Below are 21990 nucleotides of genomic sequence, written 5' to 3' on the forward strand. Positions count from 1 at the left end.
CATTGTAAAACCAATCCAGCTTTTCACAGGCAAGCAGCGAACTGAGGCAAATTATTCACGTTTTTGTTGCAATGAACCAGATGATTTTAGTGTAAATTAATTCAATTTGCTTCTTCACTTTAGTTTTGTAAGCTCAATTTCCGTTTCAAATGCACTGCTTTTACCTTCTTGGGAAGTTGCCTTCTTGAATGATTTTTAATCTTGAGTTCCCATTTCTTTTCCCATTTACTGTTTCAAACTGAGAAACTTACACTTTAATACTGTTTCCACAGTTACAAGCCTCAAGTTAATCATGGCCCTGGGAATTGAGTTCTCAAGTATGTATACAACCCTCTTGACTCTCAGTTTTCAGCGTGGACCGTTGGCTCCCAATCCTGCCCCTGGGGAAAGGGATACTGCCTGCCTGCTTACCCTGCCTGACAAACACTGCTGGTGATCCAGAAGTCAGTGGTTCCTCATCAGTGTTTTATAGAACTGAGGAACCCATCCTTGGCTTCCCAAAGGAAGAAGGGTAGACAGAGCCTTTAATACAGTGTCCCATATCTAATGACAGTGTCCGCAGCCTCGAAGAGCTGAAAGCAGGCTCCTAGATAAAAGCAAGCCTGTTTCTCAGACCCACCACCATGCGGACTGAGTTTTTCTAATCTCCTGGGTTTGCAGATGAATATATAAAGCAGGCTTATAATGTTTTTCTCATCAATGCCTTTCCAAACCCTATTCATCCTTCCGTGTTAAGCTCAAGCCTTATTTCTGTGTTAAATTATGTGTTATATATGCAAGCACTTTTTAGACTGCAGAATAAGACAGAGAATAATATAGCAAACTATTGTGTCCCATTAAATGAATTTTATTTAACAGAAAGCATTATTGACAGTGTTGATGTAGCTACTGAACCTATCCCTAACATAATTTTCCTTTCCTCCTTTCCAGAAGCAAGTCATACTCTTTAGCTGTTAAAGTTTTTCAAAGATTCTGCCCTTTTCTGGCTCCCAATTTTTTGCAGAGCCTAGTTTTTTTTTTAGTTCCAGCTCCCTAACATGACCAAGCCCAATAGCTCTTGCTTAAGGTGTATGTATATCCAGTCTGGAACTTCAGCTGGGTCTGCCATCTTTACTAGAAACCACTATAACTCTTTTGACTTCCCCAATTCCCTCTGATTCCTGTAGCCTCAAGCATTTGGTCCAGTCACTTATTTTATGCCAACTTATTTTGTCTTTATTTGTAGGTTGTTGTTGTTGTTAGGTGCCGTCGAGTCAGTTTTGGTTCACAGTGACCCTATATACAACAGAACAAAACACTGCCAGGTCCTGAGCTATTTCCTAATGAGACTGTAAATTTCTAAAGCAGTATCATTCGCCTTTTAGAGCAAACTAGGAGAAGGTCCTCTCAGAGTTCCTACCCTATAGACTACACTTGTAAGCAAATCTTCATCAGGGTATATAGAAGTATGCCTCACTTTATAGAATAGATGGTATTGCTCCATCCAGTTGTTGTTACTTACTATGGTCAAGTTAGCGAATTAAGCATTATAAAAAATACATAAAGATTTGGCTTCCCTATCTTGTAAAGTATCTATCTCAAAAGATTATGCTGCATTTTTAAAAATATGTAGTAAACTGATTCATGGTTTAAAGATAGTAGTAGTACCCATGGCTTAAATTAAGGCTGTATCATTATCACAATTTAGTTTCTATTTTAGGAATTTTTAAACATTTAATTGCTGTTACTTTTCCAAAGCAGGTATGACAGTTAAGAGTGTTTGCCCAAACAACTGAATAAGAATTATTTACTTTAGCCCAAATCATCAGTACCATTGGCTTCCTTACCAGAGTTTGAAGATGCATTATTGTGCCTCATTCTTTTGCGTTGCACTGGAAGTGGGTCAGTATGTACAGAAACTGTCAAGTCTGGCCTTATGGGACTTACACAGTGCCTTGCTCTCTGTGACTGTGTGTGAGCACAAATTAAAGATGTCCTTGGACTGGATTACTGAAATATACTTGGACAAAGATTCCATTTTATCATCAGGACTTGAACTAAAACAAAATATATCAAAGCGCATTTCAGTGAAATTCTTTATGAATTTGTCATTCATTTGAGTTATTGATTATAACTAGGTAAACTGCATTGTTGTAATAATACACTATCTTTTTAGCTAACATTATTTAATTTTTCACATAAAATTTCCCTATAATTTTATGTCCATTAAAATGCAATAAAGCATCACAGATGCAAGTCACAGAAATTGTTGTGGCCCTTCCTCAATGATAAACTGAATGATTCAAACCAATGATTTACTATAATATGGACTTCTTTTTTTCTTTGTTTTTCCAGACGCTTCAAATGGATGTAAACAAGCTGAATATAACACTGCTTCGGATATTCCGCCAAGGAGTGGCTGCAGCTTTAGGACTCTTACCTCAGCAAGTGCACATCAACCGCCTCCTTGTAAGATGCCTAAATTTCACATTCTGGAGTACAAGCTTTGTTTTCTATTATTTAAGAGTTCGTGCTATAGTCCTACAGTCCATTGGCCAAACCTAGCCTGCCACCTGTTTTTGTAAATAAAGTTTTTTGGAACAAGCCACACCCTTTTATTTATGTATTTTCTATGGCTGCTTTCATGTTACAATGGCAGAGTTGAGTGGATAAAACAGCCTATCTGGCCTGTGAAGGCTAAAATATTTACAGTCTAGCTCTTTACAGAAAAAGTTTGCCAGTGCTATTGTCGTTCAAGGCTAACTACCTTGGTAGGTACCAGCTGCAGTTGAGTCCATCATGGTGGCCCGTATGTTACCTAAAGCAAGTTCTGTTCAGTGTAGCTTCTTGTCAATGAAGACACACCAAGGTGAGAAGGGAGGAAGAGTATTTATTGGAAGTGTGCAGGCAAGGAGCAAGGAGGTGTATACCTCAAATCAAGCTTCCCGAACAAAGGGAGGCAGAACCTTTTATACTGCCTCTCCCAAGGAAGTACATACAAACGTTATGGACTACATAGATTATCATGGTGCACAGGAGCAGTAAAACAAATTGCGTTTTTTCTCTGGCATGTAGGCTAGTAAACTGGATTTGACTGACTTGAGCCACACCCAACACTTTGAGGACAATGGAGAGGAGGGGACAGGTTCCGCTTGGTCTGAGCAGCTCCCATTTGAGCCACACCCATGGCCATTACCTAAAGTTTTGTTTGCTAACGGCCAAGCAGCGCCTGGCTTCCTTGCCTATCACATGTGTGTCAGAGCAGAACTTTGCTCCATAGGGTTTTCAATGGCTGATTTTTCAGAAGTAGATCACCAGATCTTTTTTCCAGGGCTCTTCTTGGTAGACACGAATTGCCAACCTTTCAATTTGGAGCCTAGTGTGTTAACCATTTGCTCTATCCAGGGACTCCATCTACCGGACACTACTTCCAAAATATTCTCCATTAAAATAAAAACTTCATCAGTTAAGGCGCTGCTTTCAGACAGAAGCCCCTTCAGGTGCATTAGTAGGATGAAGGATATTGAATGCACAAGGTGGAGGATTTTGAGTAAAGAATAAAGATTTAATCCTTGAGAACAGAGGCTCAAATAGAATGCCAGAATAAAAAGTCCTGAAAAACCAAGAGAAAACTTGGATGGGATCTAAGGTGGAAATGAGAGTAAACCCAAAGGATCTTCTGTATAGGGGCCATTCTAGACCTATCTATCAATTCCCCATGTCTTTTCTTTCCCCCATATCCTCACTATCTGGGAACCTTATTTCATCCAACTACACCCATCTGGATTGAAGATGGATGTGAGCAAAGGCAAAAAAGGTAAATGCACATTAGATGATTTTGTCTTTGTAAAAAGTTCATGAACCTAAGGTTCATGGGGAAAAGGACTTTGGAATCATCTTACAGTTTTAAATTTATCTTCTTGATTTCTGCTGCAATAGGAACCCAAGCAAGTACTATCTGTTCTCCCTTTCTTAAGTAGTTACGCTTCTGCTTGGGATCTGCTTCCTGTTACATCCAATGTCTGCATTCCCAACTGTGGAGAAGGATTTGCTCTTTGTTTTAGTTTGGGGTCTTTGTTTCTTTTCATTTTTCCGTTGGGGTTGTGAGTTGTTCATTCCTCGTATAAACTTTTAATTTTTGTGACCAAATAAGCTCTAAAAGAAAAGATTTCATTCAAGTCTACAGGAGAGAAAAGGAGCCCCGGTGGCACAAAGGTTAAGTGCTCAGCTGCTAAGCTTATCTGCTAACCAGAAAGGTTGGCGGTTCAAACCCACCAGCCACTCTCCTGGAGACAAAAATTTGGCAATCTGCTTCTGTAAAGATTACAGCCTAGGAAACCCTGTGGAGCAGATCTACTCTGTCATATAGGGTAGCTATAAGACAGAATCAACTTGTCAGCACTCAACAACAACACAGAAGAGGAAATATAGCATTCCCTAATGTCCTGAAAGAACGGAGTAAGTTATTTATATCCACAGAAGCCTTACTCCAGTGAGAAGATTTAGATTTCGTAGATAGCTTAGATCTAGGTCTAAATTTTTACATATACATTGATATCTTACGTATACTTTGTAGAGACAGATTTAATTAGCATAATAGCTTTTAGCAGGGATAAAAGAGGAATTCGCCACACCCAGCATGGTATATGCATATTCTCAAAGAATTCTAGTAGCACTGCATGCATATTTGTTTCTAAAAGTAGTCATTATAATCAATGTAGTTGCAATATGTGAAGCAGCAGAGCCCAGTGATTAAGAGCATGTACTTCAAAGACAGACAGAACCAACTCTGTTTCCAACTTGGCCATGTCCCAACAGTGTGACTTTCAGCAAACTACTTACGTTTCTTCATTTGTAAAATGGAAATAATATCTGTTCATGGAGGTGTTAAATGATACATGGGTTTAAGGTACACGGTAGCGTGCCAGACACAAAATACGTGCTCTGTCCCTACTACTGTTATTATTAGGTCATAAACTAAATTGTAACAAACATGTTTCACATCAGTAATATGCTGCATTTAGTCATCATCTTTTTTTTTCCTACAGTGGAATGCTAGTAATATATCGATGTTCCATTTTATACATGGCTAAACTTCGGACAAACTGCATTAAAAGAAAATTTTCTAGCATGAGAGAACTTCATGTATCAAACAGGAAAGGCTAACAATAATTTATCTCTATAAGTGCATTGTATAAGTTGTAAGAGAGAAAATATCAATGCCAATGTCATTTTTTTCCTGATGTGTGTGAGTGTGTGTGTGCGTGTGTGTGTGATATCGATCATTTATATCAAAAATCCTGTCTCCATTTCAGCTAATGAGCTAAAACTAATAGAAAAGTATCATGATATCATTACACAACATATGCATTTCTCCCAAAGGATAGATTTTAAAAATGTGACTTATTTAAAGTGATGAGCATAGAATCATATATCAAGGAAGAAAACAGAGTGGCACACAGAATAAAGGATATTACCTGTAAGATGGGTGCTCTTCTAAAAGAACCATCTGTATGTACAATGCTTTACTTTAAAGCAAAGATGAGAAGATAAGGGGCAAGGACACTAGAGTACTGGAAAAGGAACAACCAGAACACAACTAAAGAGAATGTTGACTCAGTGTGAAAAATGTAACTAATGTCACTGAACAATTTGTGTGGAAACTATCAAATGGGAATCTAATGTGCTGTGTAAACTTTCACCAAAAACACAATAAAATACTATTTAAAAAAATAAATATAAATACATCGAGGAAGAGACTGCAAAGTGCATCTAGCGCCATCTTCCCAACTAGTCCAGCCTTCATGTTAATACAAGTTGTAAGAAATCATCTGGCGTATGGCATAGAATGCTGATGTCTGATAATTGTACCGTTACATCAGTTTTTGTTTTATTTGATTTTTCATTGCTTCTTTGAACGTTTGTTCAGGGAATATTTGAAAAATACAATGTTTCAAAAATTGTAAAATGGAATGAAAAATAAATCAGCATGCAAAGATGTATGAAATTATAAATCTTGAGGTGCCAGCTAATTGGAGGAAGGCCATTTTGAAGCTTTCAGGCTTTGTACTGGTAATGTTAAGCGTATCAGAGAATAACTAATAAATGTGGTCTCCAAGATGTCGTTTAGGATTCCAGGATTCTAACTTCCTTTAATGTTTCTAGAGGATTGAAAAGTTGTTTAAAATGTTTCTATAACTTACAAAATAATCCATTTTCACTAGGAAAAGAAGAACCGCATTGAACTATTTGTGTCTCCTGTAAACCGAAAGTCAGGAATTTCTGATGCTCTGCCATCTGAAGAAGTGCTACGTTCACTTAATATCAATGTTTTGCATCAAAGTTTATCCCAATTTGGGATTATAGAAGTCTCCCCTGAGGTATGTGGTTGCATGGAATATTTCATTTTAAAAAACTTGCACAGTTAGCATGATATGGCAAGTTAACTGAAGGGGGTGTTGAGATTGAAGTTGCTTATTGTAATATTATTTAATAATAAAAATCTCCCTAAGGGTCAGAATTCTTTGTTCTACATATTGTAGTGTTTATCCCTTAAGGAAATCCATTCTCACATCAAAGTTTTCCCTTTTTGACACTTTCTTCCCCAAATCTTTATGGTTTTGTGTTCTTTTGATTTTACCAGTGAATTGCCTGGAAGGAAGACAATTTAGATATATTTGTTGGTTGGTTAGTTGAAACTGATGTGTCAAAAAAAACAAAAACGAACAAACAAACAGAAAACCCCACTCTCACATCTTTCTTCCTAAAGAGTTTTCTTCATTTTCAAAATGGTCACCAGTATTCACCTCTATCCCCAACTGAAGGAGCCCTGGTGATTCAGTGGTTAAGTGCTTGGCTGCTAATTGAAAGGTGGAAGTTTGAACCTGAACAGTGGCTCCACAAGAGAAAGACCTGATGATCTGCTCCTATAGAGATTATAGCCTAGAATCACCTCTCGGGCTAGCCCACTCTGTCATGTGGGGTCTGTATGAGTGGAAAATTGACTTGACAGCACCTAACAAGAGCGACAACATCCACGGCCTTGGAATTAATTTCAATTGTGCTTTTCTTTTGCTGAGGAACCCAATCTTAGAGCTTAAACAGATGTTTTCATTATAGTATTTTCCAAAATTGGCAAATTTTTGTGTTTCCCCTGCCACCTCCACCATCTCACTCTTGAATGAAACGTGGTTCCCCTTCTACTCCTGGAGCCCTGGTGGCACAGTGGCTAAGAGCTCGGCTGCTAACTGAAAGGTCAACAGTTCTAACCGACCAGCTGCTCCCTGGAAACTGTATGGGGCAGTTCTACTCTGTCACATAGGGTCACTATGACTCGAAAGCAACTCAGTGACGCACAACAACAACCGACACACTCCAGCCTCATGAAGATGAGGTGCTTAGCTTGAGCCCTTGTCACAGAGCTATTAGTCCACAATAGATTACAATATCTGTAGTGCACTCGAATAATAAAATTATTTGATATTTCTTCATGGGAATATAGGAATCTAGGAAATAATATTTTACAGGAGACTAGGGAGTGTTTGAATTGGATATTTCTTTTCATCAAGAGCGCATGGATTGTCTGAGCCTTTTGTTCAGATACTCCTAGAATAGTCCACGCATTACCCTGCAACCTGAAGCTCGGAACACAGAAACAGGAAAAAGTTGAGGAGAAAGCTGTCTACAGTGTACAAGTGCCTTATGGGGAGATGCTTCTAAGGTTTAGCGGTTGGTTTTTTTTTTTTTATAGATACCATCTAAAGGAACACTGCAAAAAAAACTCGGATTTTTTGTTTGTTTAAAGCTAAGGGTATTCTGTGAGTTTCCTCACTTTTTTTAATCTCTTTTTTGAGTTAATGTTTTATAACAGATTATATTTCAATCCATTCTTACACATTTTAATCTTAAAGCTATAGCTCTACAATGGTATATGTTGATTAACAAGAAAAAAAAAAAGGAATATTGACATTTTGGCTTTTGATTCCTTACATGGATTATAGAACATTGTGGATGATGTCTCAAAAGCATCTCTTTGTAAATATACATTATTTACGTCCATGGAAGGGTATTTGTGCTGTTGACTGATTTTTTTAACTAGGAAATGGCTCCTGAAAAAAGGAGAAATACAAACATAGTTTTACTTTTGTTTATTCATCTGCTTTTGTTTTTAATCTAAGTTTTTTGAAAGTAAAGGTATTATTTCTTACATATATATGTATATATTTATGTGGTACTGAGGACATTGTAGGTATTCAAATATTCTTTTATTCTTTTCTATAAGATGCTCATAAAGGTAGACCTCCTCTTGCCCAATAAGCCAAAACTTTAAGGAAATAAAATTTGGTTTCTGTTTAAAATTATTTTTACACAATTCATTAAATATCTATATAAACAATGAGTTCTGCATTCATATAGAAAAAACGAGCTATTGGTTTTTTTGTTTGTTTGTTCATTTTGTTTTGTTTGTTCAATTGCAAGTTACTCCTGTTTCACAGGCCTTATATTTCAAAGGAGGAAGTTACCTTCTTTAAATAACAAGCCAATGTGCTGACCGATATGTTCATGGAACTTTTACCAGAAGAAATAACCATGACGAATAAATCTAAACCTTAATCCATGAATTTAGTGATTGTGCTTTCAAACTAGGAATGGTAGCGAGCAGTCTAGTCTAAAGAATTACAGATGTAGCCATACACTGTTGAAGGAGGAATACATCAATGTCAACGTATGTCAGATCATCCAAACCAAATTGTCCACCTGGTGCATAACACAGTGCAAGTTTGGCATTTATCCAACAAAACCATAGTGTTGTAGGATATATCTCATTTATCTGTCTAGTCAATCAATTTTGTCAGATAATGTATAACATTTTCACTTCGTGCTTCTGCTAAATGCTTTGGTCTCTGTATCATCTTCTCTTCTAAATCCCAGCATCTGGGATCAGAATTGATTTAAAAAAAAAAAAGACAAGAAAACTATAGTGTATCAACTTTAACAGGATATAGAGAAGCCATTGTTATCAACACAGGAAACTGCCCAAATTTTAAGCAAGAAAACAAAGCAAAACCCATCAGCTTCTTTCACTGCAGCTACATTAAAAGGGCAAAGTGATATAAAAAAAAAGATATAGCTATGGAAAAAGATGTAAAGATGATACAGTGGCATTGGTTTGACCCAGACACAGGGCATCTGAATTTTGAACCCTTAGGCCCTGACAAAATCTATAAGCCATCGGGTTAACCCTATGCAAAGGTTAGATTGGAGATTCCTGTGAGTTACAATCTTTTTATTTTGTGGGATCTTAACTATAAACTTTGCATTTATTACTCTGCCCTTATCAAGTGTTTTAGATCTCTGTACAAATATAGTAATGCTCAGCAGGAGTAGCATGAGTCAGAAGGAAATCTATTTACCAAGAAAGCGCAGTGACTAAGTTCTAAGAGTTCAGAACAAGTGTTTTTCTAACTAGGGGATGTGGGGGATGGTTAATTCTGCAATCATCACTGCTTCAGCTAAAAAGGAAAACAAAACTAGGAACATGTTAATATATCTCAAGAGGTATCAAACTATAGCCAAAAAAAAAAAAAAGAGGGGGCCAGGGGGATGAAACAAACCAAGTGAGGAACACAAAATCTTTTTCCACCCAACCTAACCACCCCTTTTTATTCAAAGTTTATGTGAGCTAAAGCTCAGATGCTCATACTTAGACATGATAAGTTTACGCTGCCTACTTGAAGGCTTAACTAGTTTGCTTTTATAGCAAGCAATGGATGCTATTTAGTACCTGCAAAAAAATTAATTTCTAAATTTATACCGGATTTCTACAAAAGCTTTATTTTCTATTAGTTTCCAGCTACCTTTATAAAGACAAGGAAATAATAAATGATCTGGCTGATGTCAGAAAGTAAAAAAAAAGTTAGCACGTGAGCCCAAGATGTCATTTCTAGCAGGATACTTTGTTCCTAATCGAAGTGTTGCTGTTGTTGGGTGCCTGTTGATTCCGACTCGTAGTGACCCCACATAACAGAGTAGAACTGCCCTAGAGGGTTTTCTTGGCTGTAATCACCAGGTCTTTTTCCCACTGAACAGCTGTGTGAGTTCAAATCACCAACTGTTTAGTTAGCAGCTGAGCACTTAACTGTTGTGCCACCAGGCTCCTCCTAATCAAAGTAAAAAAAAAAATCAAAGTAAGAGCTTGCAAATTTCATCAAGCAAGCATTTTCTGAGTCTCCATCTGCAGCTGAGCACTTTAACCACTGTACCACCAGGGCCCCTTCCAAAATAATGTACACCTAAGTCATTTCTTGGGACCCTGGTGGTACAGTGGTTAAGAGCTCCGCTGCTAACCAAAAAGTCAGCAGTTCAAATCCACCAGCCGCTCCTTGGAAACCCTATCAGGCAGTTCTACTCTGTCATATAGGATTGCTGTGAGCTGGAATCTACTCAAAGGCAACCTTTTTATTTTTCAGTCATTTCTTGCGTCTGCGAATTTGTCCTTGTCTTAAAATAGGCAAGATATTATAGTGAGCATGTTAAGGTTTTACAGGTGAAGAAAATGGAAACTCCACTACCTCAAGCATGTAAATTGCCCTTCAAATAGTTTTTGTAATCCCAATTGAACTCAAAGACTTCATTTGTTCTATCTTGCTCATCTTCAAACCAGAACTCACTTGAGTACCAAAATAAAATTTTTTTCAAAACACTTCGCAAGGAAAATATTTTGTTTTTTGTCTAACTTACAAATGTTGAATTTTTTTACTTTTTTAAAAAGCTTGAAAAATTAGAAGTGACTTCAAAGCTCAGACCCCTACGAGACAGATTTTGCTCAAAGCTGTCTCATTAGTGGAGAAAATATTTCAGGACAGTAGCACCCTCACTAGGGGAGAAATAAAGGCGGCCTTCAGTAAAATGGCATTTTAGATGAGTGGAAGCATTGGGTTTGATTTAGACTTTATGTATTTTTCCTAATGGTAAGCCACTTGGTTTCCTGTTAAAGTTTCTTTAAGTCTACAAATTTTATTGAATTATAAAAAAAAAAAAAAATTCTTTCTAAAACTTGATTTCGGTGAATGTAACTTTTGGAAAGAATAGGTGAAATAAAATCAAGAGACTCATTCATATTTTATTCATGGTTCTTCTCCACCCCTCCACCCCCAAAGTAGTAAGTAAATAACAAAATAAATCAGCTTATTCATTTTACCTTTTATTACCAACTAACCCTGGACTTTTTGATGTTCTCTGTTGCTCTAAATAAAATGTAACAGCCTGGCAATTTATAAAACGAAGATAGTGCTTTAGTCAGATTTTTACAAAGTAGACTCTATTTGAGAAAAAAAGTGAGAAAAGGGTAAACAAAAGAAGGAAATGATCCCGTCAGATTGCTGTTTATTAATGCATCATGAGATCTGTGTGCACCTGTTTCACTTTTGTTTAAAAGTAGAGAGCAGTGTTACAGCAAGTGAACCAGGGTGTCAGCATTGTGGGAGGGGACGTAACACAGTGAGGAAAGCTTCAGAAACAATTTCCTCAACACAGACAAGAACATAATTCCCTTACCTATGAGCCAGGTAGTTTGCAAGAGAGACTGAGAAGGATATGCATGAAGTCTGGGACCTGAGTATGCCAGATTGGGCATGCTTACTCCTGATAGATAAAATAATCGATTGATATACGAGTGTCTTAGATCACTTTGAGAGGCAGTTCTGGCACCGGAGAATGTAGGTGTGTTCCACTACACTGAATGGAATAAAGCTAAAAATATGTCTAGTGTCTGAAAAGAACGCCAGTCCACTCAAGCTCTCGTTTAACGTCGGACTTTCTGTTTTGCTTTTAAAGAAAAATGTTTTACAAGGACAGCGTGAAGCGGACAAAATCTGGAGCAAAGAAGGATTTTATGCTGTTGTCATTTTTCTCAGCATCTTTGTTATTATAGTAACATGTTTGATGGTAAGTTGGCTTCTTTATATATTTTATCCTTTTCTGAGCCCACTGCTTAATATTATTGGATACATTGGCATTTAAATAAATGTTGAAAAGACTGATGGGAGAAGCAGGACTACACGTTCTGTTATGTTGGGAATATTTCATATCGGACAGCGGAGTGAGTGCTAAAGGAAAGCCTATAGAATTATGTTTGCAGAACTGCATGATAAGGCTGTGAGTGCCTTAAGGCTTCTAGTAACTTGATCAACTCTAAGTGTAAAGCTTTAGAAAGTGATTTACTGAGGTCACTGAAGCCTTCAAAGTCATTCAAGTCTCTTACTTTATTTGTTCTTTTATATCATCTTTATGAAACTCAGGAGGAAAAAAAAAAGGAAATATATTTCAAGCGTATGCTTGTGCCCTAAAAAAAAAAGGAGTGGTTAATTTCCTTATTTCTGAAGGGCCTTGAAGGCATTCTACAGAACACCAGGCATGAAAAGGCTGAACAATCCAGTGCCAAATGATTCTTTAAGTGACTGAATAATAAAAATGTATTTACTGCATAATAAAAATGTATTTACTGCAATAGCTCTGTAAGTTACAAATTTGTGGTCTTTAACCACATATTTCTAATTAAAAAACAGAACCAAAAATAAGCTTAAACTCACTGAAGCAGTGCTATTTGGCATTGAATGAGTTAACAGTTACCTTGCAAGTAGAATGATAACATTTTCTAATCTTTTGCAAATTTTGTGATGTAACATAATCTCTGAAGTTTACAAATGGGTTTTAATGTATTTTTTCCTGGAAGCTATGTTCTTTTTTATGTGGCAAATTATTAAAAATGTTCCTTCTGAGTTTTTAAATGTACCCAAAAGACATCATGCTACTTATTTTATCTGCGATCACCACTAGTGCTAAGTGTCTTATTAGGTTTTGTTCATTTGTGCTCCCCCTTATTGGGAAGGGGCTAATGTTAGAAACATGAGGATTCCAGTCTGGAAAGTCAGAGGCTGAGTGGGTTTAAACTTGAAGGATACAAAACAATTAAGGCCACGAATCAGGTGGACATGAACATGTTTCCTAGAGACCAAAATACACCTAGTAGCAAAAACACCCTAAAGCTTCCATCATAATGATAATAGCTGTGAATTTAGAGGCATCTTTATGGTCCAGGCATTAAGAGAGAAGATTTTTTAAATTATGAGACAATAAACAAAAGAATAAAATTGAATAAGAAAGTGGATTTTTATATCTCAAATGGTGGGACTTAAAAAATTTTTTTTTTTTTTAATGAGAGGCTGCTGAGGAGGCTGAAAGTTTTGTGGAGATTGTAGCAGAGACCTCTGGGCATTTTTTAGTGTTTTAGGGGGTGTGGTTCTTTGTTACGCTTAATTTCACTTCAAAATATGTGATTCTTCTTTTCCTTTATACAGGAAATCTCTCTTGTCAGTCACAATGAATGTGTTTTTCAGTCTCACATCAAAAAAGGCTGGGTGGAGGGGAAGGGTGGGATGGGGTAAAGAGTAATGCACAGTAATGAAGCTTTTAAAGGGGGTAAATGGATCAAGATTCAGAATAGCAAAGGCAAGGATAAAAGGAGGAAAGCGGGAAAGCAGATTCATGAGCAGCCTCTGAGTTGTTGTTGTTAGATGCAGTCAAGTCAATTCCGACTCATAGCGACCCCATGCACACACACAGAATGAAACACAGCCCGGCCCTGCACCATCCTCACAATCCTTGCTATGTTGGAGCCCATTGTTGCAGCCACTGTGTCAATCCATCTCTTTGAGGGTCTTCATCTTTTTCGCTGACCCTCAACTTTACAAAGCATGATGTCCTTCTCCAGGGACTGTTCCCTGCTGATAACATGTCCAAAATACGTGAGAGGAAGCCTCGCCATCCTCACCTCCAAGAAGCATTCTGACTGTACTTCTTCCAAGACACTAGAGGACAGAAAGAGGCAGGGTAGGCTTTCATACCATGTTTGAGACTCTGAATCTCTAACCCAGGGAACACCTGTGTATCCAACCAAAACCAAAAAGAAACCAGTTGCTGTGGAATAGACTCTGACTCATAGCAACCCCACGTGTGTCATAGTAGAATTGTGCTTCATAGGGTTTTCATGGCTGTGACCTTTCTGAAGCAGATCTCTAGGCCTTTCTTCTTCCAAGATGTCTTTGGGTGGGTTCGAATCACCAACCTTTTTGTTAGTAGCTGTGCACTTAACCATTTGTGCCTCCCAGGACTCCATGTGTATCCAACAAGACTAGATAAATCCCTATATGACATGCTGGTCTGATGTGACCAGAGGACCTGTAATAGCCACATTCTCAGCCTGTTGAGACCAAAGGACAATTCTTCCTTTCCCAATATTTGCAACACGCCAGTGTGAAAGTCAGAAACCTAGATAGGTCTGTTCTAATGTTACTAGAACAATTAAAGTCAGGAATGCTTCAAAGGTATAGGTGATTGCTCTCTTTTGGGTTGCAAGATAGATGCATCCATTCATGCAATCAACAAGCTCCTTCGAAACATCCACTGTGGGCATGTTGTTAAAGGCCTGTGAGCTGTGGGTCAAGGAGAAAACAAGACAGATAAGGCCCCTGTTCTCCTGAAGCGTATACTTTAGAGGTGGACACAGAGAAAAATCAAGCTTATTTTTAAAAAATCAAATATCATAAGTGCTATAAAGACAACAGCATAATAGTGAGTGAGTGGAGTAGACATTTGAGGCGTTTCAGCTGCGATCTGAATGACAGCAACGAATAGAGATGAAAATGTGAGGAAAGGACCTCCTAGGCAAAGGGTACAGTGTGGGGAACAGGTCTGTGGCGGGAGTAACCATAGCTTTATTCCTTGGGTGTTGCAAACAGTTAACGTTCTCAGGTGCTAACCAAAAGATTGGAGGTTCAAATCCACCCAGAGGTGTCTCAGAAGGAAGGCCTAGCAATCTACACACGAAAAATCAACCATTGAAAAGCCCTATGGAGCACAGTTCTACTCTGATACACATAGGGTTGCCATGAGTTGGAGTCGACTCAAGGGCAACTGGTGGAGATCTGGGTTCAAGAAGAAAAATAGAAATTGAGTGTTTTGAACAGGGAGGGCCTTTTTATAATCTGATTTGTGCATTTAAACCATCACTTTCTCTTTTGCGTGAAAAATAGTTGTGACAGAGGCTGGGATGGCCTGTGGGAGCAAGAAGACTGTTGCAGAGGCTACTATAATAGATGAGAAAGATGATGATGGCTCAGAGAAGGGGGGACAGTGAGTGAGTGGCAGTGACGTGGAGAGAAACGAATGGGGGTTTATTGGAAGGTAAATCTGAAAAGACTTGCTTTGTACTAATTCTGAAGGAGAAGAAAATTAAAAATTAAAGATGACTCCAAAGTTATTTGACTTGATTACCTAGAAGGCAGTGCTCCCAATTCTTGGGAGGAGAAAGATGGTTGGGGGTGAGTGTAATAGTGACAGAGAAGCAACATTTTTTCTTTGTGTTTAAATAAACCAAAAAAAGAAAAAGAAAAAAAAACCCAACTCATAGCAATCCTATAGGACAGAGCGGAATTGCCCCATAGGATTTCCAAGGAGCAGCTGGTGGATTTGAACCACCAGCCTTTTTGTTGGCAGCCATAGCACTCTGTAGCTTTTAACCACTGGGCCACCAGGGCCTCTGTATTCAAAAAGTTGTCAAATAAATGAAAGAAAGAAGTAGAATGATAGATATAAAACACTATCTTAAATTTTAATATGAAAGAGTCACTTTAAAAAAGTAACAAGCAACCCTGCAGCACATAAAAAGGAATTGATAGTGATAGGAAAATAAATACTACCTAGCAGACAGGATTAAAATGAAGCTAAGTTTATCTGATGCTAACTTACCACTGACAAGTCAACAGTTCACATTTAGGGGTGTGTCAAATGTGATTCTCTAAAATAAGCTTGTCTTTGTCACTGCTCAAAAGGCTTTGATAATCTTGATTTAAAGCAAGTTTTTTACTTGAATCTCTAAGTAACAGTCAATGCTATCACTTTTGTAACCCTCAGACACATATATTCAATTCTGTTGTCCATAATTTTGTTGATACTCTGGCAAAGGAAAAGATAGAACTCAGAATTTTCCTTCTGGCATTAATTCTATTTATGATAGAGCAAATACTGTTATTTGCGCCCAGCCTTCCTGCATGCCATCGAAATGAAAAGCATGTGTTTTTTATTATGAAATTATATAGGTAAACTGCTGTGATGGAGGAGTACAAGTGCGATGTAACAATTTCTTAAGACTTGACTACATTTTTGAAATGTGGCATATTGTTTACTTTCCTTAAAATACAAAAACGTTTTTAATGTTGCCAGGCATAAAATTAGACAGGCATGACATTTTCAAACGTGTGACTTATTTAGCGCCTCTCAAATGTGAATGTAGAGTGGGTGGAGCAGCAAATAGACAAAAACAATTTTCTAAGAAAAAAATGTGTGGGCAACTTCTAATCCATTCAGTCTGTTTTAGAAGGAGAAAGTCTATTACTAAGAAGAATTAATTCTTCAACTTGAATACATGATGCATAGGATGCCGTTTGTCATCTAAATGAGATCTTCAAATGAACTTAGAAGTTGATTAACAAGTGCAAAGGTATTTATGACATGTAGGAAGAGATGTCTAGAAATTAGATTGCTCTACTGTAACACAGTTTTAGAAAGTGTATAAGAACAGCTATTTGGGTTGGTAAAAGCTCTGGCACGTTAGCCCCATAGAGGAGTCATCATATGTGATACATAGAGGTTCTCTAGTTATGGTCTAGTTAATAAGAACAGGAGATTATTATTTTTAAGACCACCTGCTATAGCCTGAGTATCATACAATAAACACCTGTTAATGTGAACTTTAATAGCCGTGCATGTCCAATTTGTTATATACAGTCCCTAGGGGTTGAGGGAAATGGGACTAGATTTCTAGCTGGAATGATGGGTTCCAGAACTATTTTCCAAGGTAGGCATATGTCTAAAAGTAATTTTCAATTTTTTTTCTGAAAACCGTTTTGCTATGAATGCCTAATCTTCTTAATAATACTACTATAATAACAATAATTATTTTTATCTTCCATTTATTGCATACTTACTGTGATGCCTGATATTTTACAATGTGTTTTAGTCTCCTGTTATTACCGATGAGAAAACCAAGATTCAGAGAAGATAAGTGACTTGACCAAGAACCCACAGTGGCAGGAATGTGTGTGTGTGGTGGTGGTGGTGGTGGGGGCGGGCAGGGATATTGAGTTTCAAACCCAAGTCTGTCTGGATTAAAAGTCTGAGCTCTTTACTGTGAGTCCATGTATGAAGAGTCAAACTGTGGCTTCTTTTAGTCCAATTGCTCTATCTTATGAACATCTATTTCTTGTCACAAAGGTGTCCAGTAACAGATGAGAGTGCTTCTATTAATCAGAAACATCCCACCCAGGCACCGGGACACACCTCTGTTTTTACACTTAGCGTCTTATACTGGGTAGAATTTTTATGCGTTTGTCTCCTCTGCAAACCTCGAACACAGGGCTGTGTGCTGTCTACTTTTGCATCTGCAATGTTTGGTTTCTAGAACATAGTAAGGATTGCTTCATGCTTATTAAATTTTTTAAAAATGAAAAAATCTAGAAAATAAATGAACTCTTCCAAAACTGTAAAATACTGCAAAAAAAAGCTATGGACTATTAATTGGTGGCATCATTTTAAAATTTGAACATAATCCAGATAGAATGTTTTAAGTGTTGCTTATGATATTTTTGTTAAATGAAAGTTATAAACTGCAAAAGAGCTTTATAGAATTGTTTTTAGCTTCCCCCGTTTCTGTTTTTTCTGGTTCTTTTCTTCCTGTTATTATATATTTTTTCTGTTGTTATAGTTTGAATTTTGTAGCTCTTCTCATTCAATATTCCTTTTTCTTTTCCTTTTTCAATTGATCGAGTAACTTCATCACATCCCACTCTTAAAGATGAAGGAAAAATACTGACTTATTATTGAGAACAGGCTTTTGGCTTTGAGACAAAGTGCTCTCACATAGAGAAATATACTATTTCCCAGAACTCTCTGACACACTTCCCAGAGGCTTTGGGAAAGAGGTTGGGAAGAAGGATGTGAGGATTTGGACAAAAAAACAATAGAGTTGAGTGATCACTGGCCTGGAAGTCGGGAAACCTGGATTCTAGGCTTTATATCTAACCTTGTATAAGTCAGCCAATTGCTCTGGACTTAAATGTAAAATGAGGAGATTTTATGAAATGATATTTAAGATCATATAGCAGCACTATTGACATTTTGTTTCTTTGTTTTAGGGTGTCTGTCCTGTATAATATAGGGTGTTTGGCAGCATTCCTGGCCTCTCTACCCACTAGCTCCAATAGCATACCTCCACCCTTACTGTGATAACAAAAATTGTCTCCAAGCATTGCCAGATGTCCTCTGAGGGGCAAAATCCCCACCAGTTTAAAAGAACTGCCTTATAGTTTAACTCTGTGGTAATTGAAGAAGCCCTGGCAGCACAATGGTTGAAGTGCTTTGCTACTAATCGAAAGGTTGGTAGTTCAAAACCACCAGCTGCTCTGTGGGAGAAAAGGCCTGGCAATCAGCTGCTGTAAAGATTACAGCCTAGGAAACCCTAGGGGTCAGTTCTACTCTGTCCTATAGGGCCACTATGAGTTGGAAATGACAGCACACAACAACATGGCAGCTGCCCGATTGCCATGTAGCAAACTCTTCAAATTCTTCCATATTTTTTCAGACAGCCCAATCTCTCTCTTGAGTATTTCTAAAGAGTGGGTTATAAACATTATACATTCTCCTAGTTCTGCTTTTCCCTAATTAAAGATGTAGAAATCACTTTGCACACACACTACGCTGAGGTAGATTGAAAAGTTGACCCCTGACCAGAGATGAAGTAAATAGATGACTGATGGCAAAATATGTGACAAAGGTTCCTCATCAAGAACATAAACTCATGAATGGCAGGGAAGGACTTTGCACTAGAGCTTGTTTTACACTAATGTCATCATAAAAATGGCCTGACAATTGAGAAGGTTAATACTTCCTTGGCTTTCTCATTTTCGTTTTTGAAATATGCTTTTCCAAGGCTCCAGTATAAACAGGCAAGTAAGTGTTCTGACATACACGCCATATTTGAAGAGCTTGGAATATACAATATATACGTTATTTTCTACTAAATATATTTTTGGAAAGGTATGGAGATATTTGTTTCTTTTTTCATTCAGGAAAATAACTTGCTTTTAGTAGTTATGTGTTTAGCTTAACACAAAAAGCTAAGCAGGTATGTGGTATGTGTCAACCAATTGGTATTGTTCTAGTGTGGATTTTGTTTTTGCAGACTGGTGGCAAAGTACCCTGTGAGGGTTATGAAAACTTCTCCCACCCTTAGGCACTATGCATAGTAGCCTATGAATGGCATAGGCCATTCGGCTTCAGTATTTTCTATACACAAAACCAAAACCATTGCTGTCGAGTCAATTCTGACTCATACTGACCCTATAGGACAGGTTAGAAATGCCCCATAGGGTTTCCAAGGAGCGGCTGGTGGATTCAAACTGCTGAACTTTTGATTAGCAGCTGAACACTTATTTTAGTTAACAAGGAGCTTTTAACCACTGCACCACCAAGGCTCCATTTCTATAGTTAAAGAAAAACAATATATTTGTTTGAAAGTAATTATAAGAAGAGTAAGAAACTTGCCACTTAGCATTAGACATCTTTTTATTTCCTTACACAGTAACATTTGTTTTGGAAATACTCAGAACTCTTTGTTCAAAATTTAAGATTTAGCTGCACAGAATTAATGAATATCACCAGCATAAAAGTTTCCAGGTTATGTGGAAGTGCACTGAAACAAAAGATAATAGGGATTCTCTTCAATTTCCTGGCAGTTCAATTAATCATATGTATTTCTAGTCATATGTCATATGAACATAGTCTTCCCCCTTAAGGAGACTATTTTAGTCCACAAAAGACATACTCTTAGATTCGGTGGTTTTTAAACCCAGTAGTGAGAACCACATCTACTGCAGATGTGGTTGGAGAGTCAGTCTTTCAGGATGGTGGCACAGGGCAGAGTGGTGCCAAAGGTAATGTTGATAGGTGCCGTCATTTTCCACTCATAGTGACCCCATTTAACAGAGTAGAACTGCCTCCATAGGGTTTTCTTGACTGTAATCTTTACAGAAGCAGATCACCAGGTCTTTCTACTGTAGAGTGGCTGGCCTGGTTCAAATTGCCAGTCTTTCAGTTAGCAGCCTCCAGGGCTCCTTAAGGGTGTAGAAAGTGCATAGGCTGGCAAATCAGAACTTCATTTAGGGCTTGGCTCTGCCACAGCTAACTGTTGACTTTGGGCAAGCCACATTACATGTCTAGACCTACTTCCTTAATGTATCAAGAGACCAGGACCACTTGGAGTGACCATTCTAACCCTGATTACCTCTGTATCCCTAATTAGAAAGTCATTTCTCATACATACATTAGCCCCTATTTTCTACCTTCCTGCCCTCCCCGAACTTTCTTGTTATTAAAATCCAGGATGTTAGACCTGAGACATCGTTAAACTGAGTTTTCACTTTGTGTTTAAATAACTCCAAACTCCCTTTTGTATCACCATTTCTGGTCCTTTAGTTTTTAATTTTGAGTCCCTTTTCTGATCACTAAAGACCATCTGTGAGTAATTTTTTTTTTTTTCAGCAAGAATACATGGGTAGTATGTTTTCTAAGACCTGTGTCTTCATATAAATATACATGACACCAATTTGTGTAGGTGCAAAGCCCTGGTGGCCCAGTGGTTAAGAGCTCAGCTGATAACCAAAAGGTCAGCATTCAAATCCACCAGTGGCTCTTTGGAAATCCTAGGAGGCAATTCTACTCTGTCCTATAGGGTCACTATGAGTTGGAATCGACTCAATGGCAATGGGTTTGGGTTTTTTGTTTGTTTGTTTGTTTTTAACCACTGTTACATTTTCTGCATTATCAGTTCTGCTCTTCATTGTTTGTAAAGATTTACATTCTGTTACCAAGTTTCTAGTTCCTTGTATTTTTTTTTAATAGCAGTAGAACACCTGTTTATCTTAGATCGTTGTGTTTTTATTTCATCTTGATTTTTTAAATAATCTAATCTTGTCAAATAGACTTTTTTCCCCAAAGTCATTTTAAGAATACCGGGCAAAATTTCCTAAAATTGTCCGGTAGTAAATTCTCAGAATTAATTATGTCCTACACAATTTCAGGGGGATTCTTCCCTAATTTTCTCTTTTGTTTGTTCATCCTGTAACAAGAAATATATATATATTTACACTGTTTTTCCAGTACATTTAAAATATAAAGATTATTAGGATTTATATGAACTTTGAAAGAGAAGGAAAGACAGAATTAACTTTGTAACTATTTAGAGTAAATGTGATTGCAAAGTGCCAGGAAAGCCCCCTCCCTCTAAAATAACACTCATTCAGCTAATGCATTCCTGAGATGAAATAGAGAAGTTTAATTAGCTTAAGGCCTTTTAAGATGCAAATGCCACCATAGCTGTATACCTTCAGACAGTTGCAGACGACTGGTTAAGTCACATCTACTTGTGAATTAGCTTTTCAAGTCATTTTCTGACAGCATTCTTGAAGCATGAGGACACCTAGTTTCTGCAGGAACTGGGCTAAAGAAATCGGCCTCAAGAAAAGGAAAAAAAAGGAGAGGGGCCTATAAAAAGGGGAGCCTGAGGACATGAAAGACACATTTTGTCCACCTCTCAATATATATAGCTCATGCAGTTGCCCAACACAGTTACTCCCATTTTTTTAAATGTTTAAAAGTGTTGAAACCTACTATTTCTGAAATGAATGTCATTTCAGAAAGAGCGCTGTTGAGAATGGAGGAAAGTGACACTTCTGCCTTTTTCTAAATGCGTAAAAATTATGAGAGGAAGGGAGTAAGAAAGAGAATCCTGGTGGTCCAAGTTGTTTTTGGATACATACCCTAAATATAATTTTTCAAGTATTACCGGATTGTTGTGGTTAGGTGCCATCAGGTTGGTTCCGACTCATAGCGACCCTG

General features: G+C 37.6%; 1 protein-coding gene across 4 annotated transcripts in view; it reads left to right on the forward strand.

The window, feature by feature from the left end:
• Window positions 1-2337: 2337 nt before the first annotated feature.
• The window catches only part of PTPRR (protein tyrosine phosphatase receptor type R), a 166279-nt gene continuing 146626 nt past the window's right edge, over window positions 2338-21990 (forward strand). Inside the window, exons 1-3 of one of the 4 annotated variants that reach the window (XM_064283879.1) lie at window positions 2338-2448; window positions 6204-6359; window positions 11815-11925. In XM_064283879.1, coding sequence (XP_064139949.1) covers window positions 2344-2448; window positions 6204-6359; window positions 11815-11925 — 372 coding nt within the window. In that variant the 5' untranslated portion in view covers window positions 2338-2343. The other 3 variants (XM_064283877.1, XM_023558889.2, XM_064283878.1) reach the window with 3 other exon arrangements.

Source organism: Loxodonta africana, chromosome 4 (genome assembly GCF_030014295.1).
Source record: "Loxodonta africana isolate mLoxAfr1 chromosome 4, mLoxAfr1.hap2, whole genome shotgun sequence".
Lineage (NCBI taxonomy): Eukaryota > Metazoa > Chordata > Mammalia > Proboscidea > Elephantidae > Loxodonta > Loxodonta africana.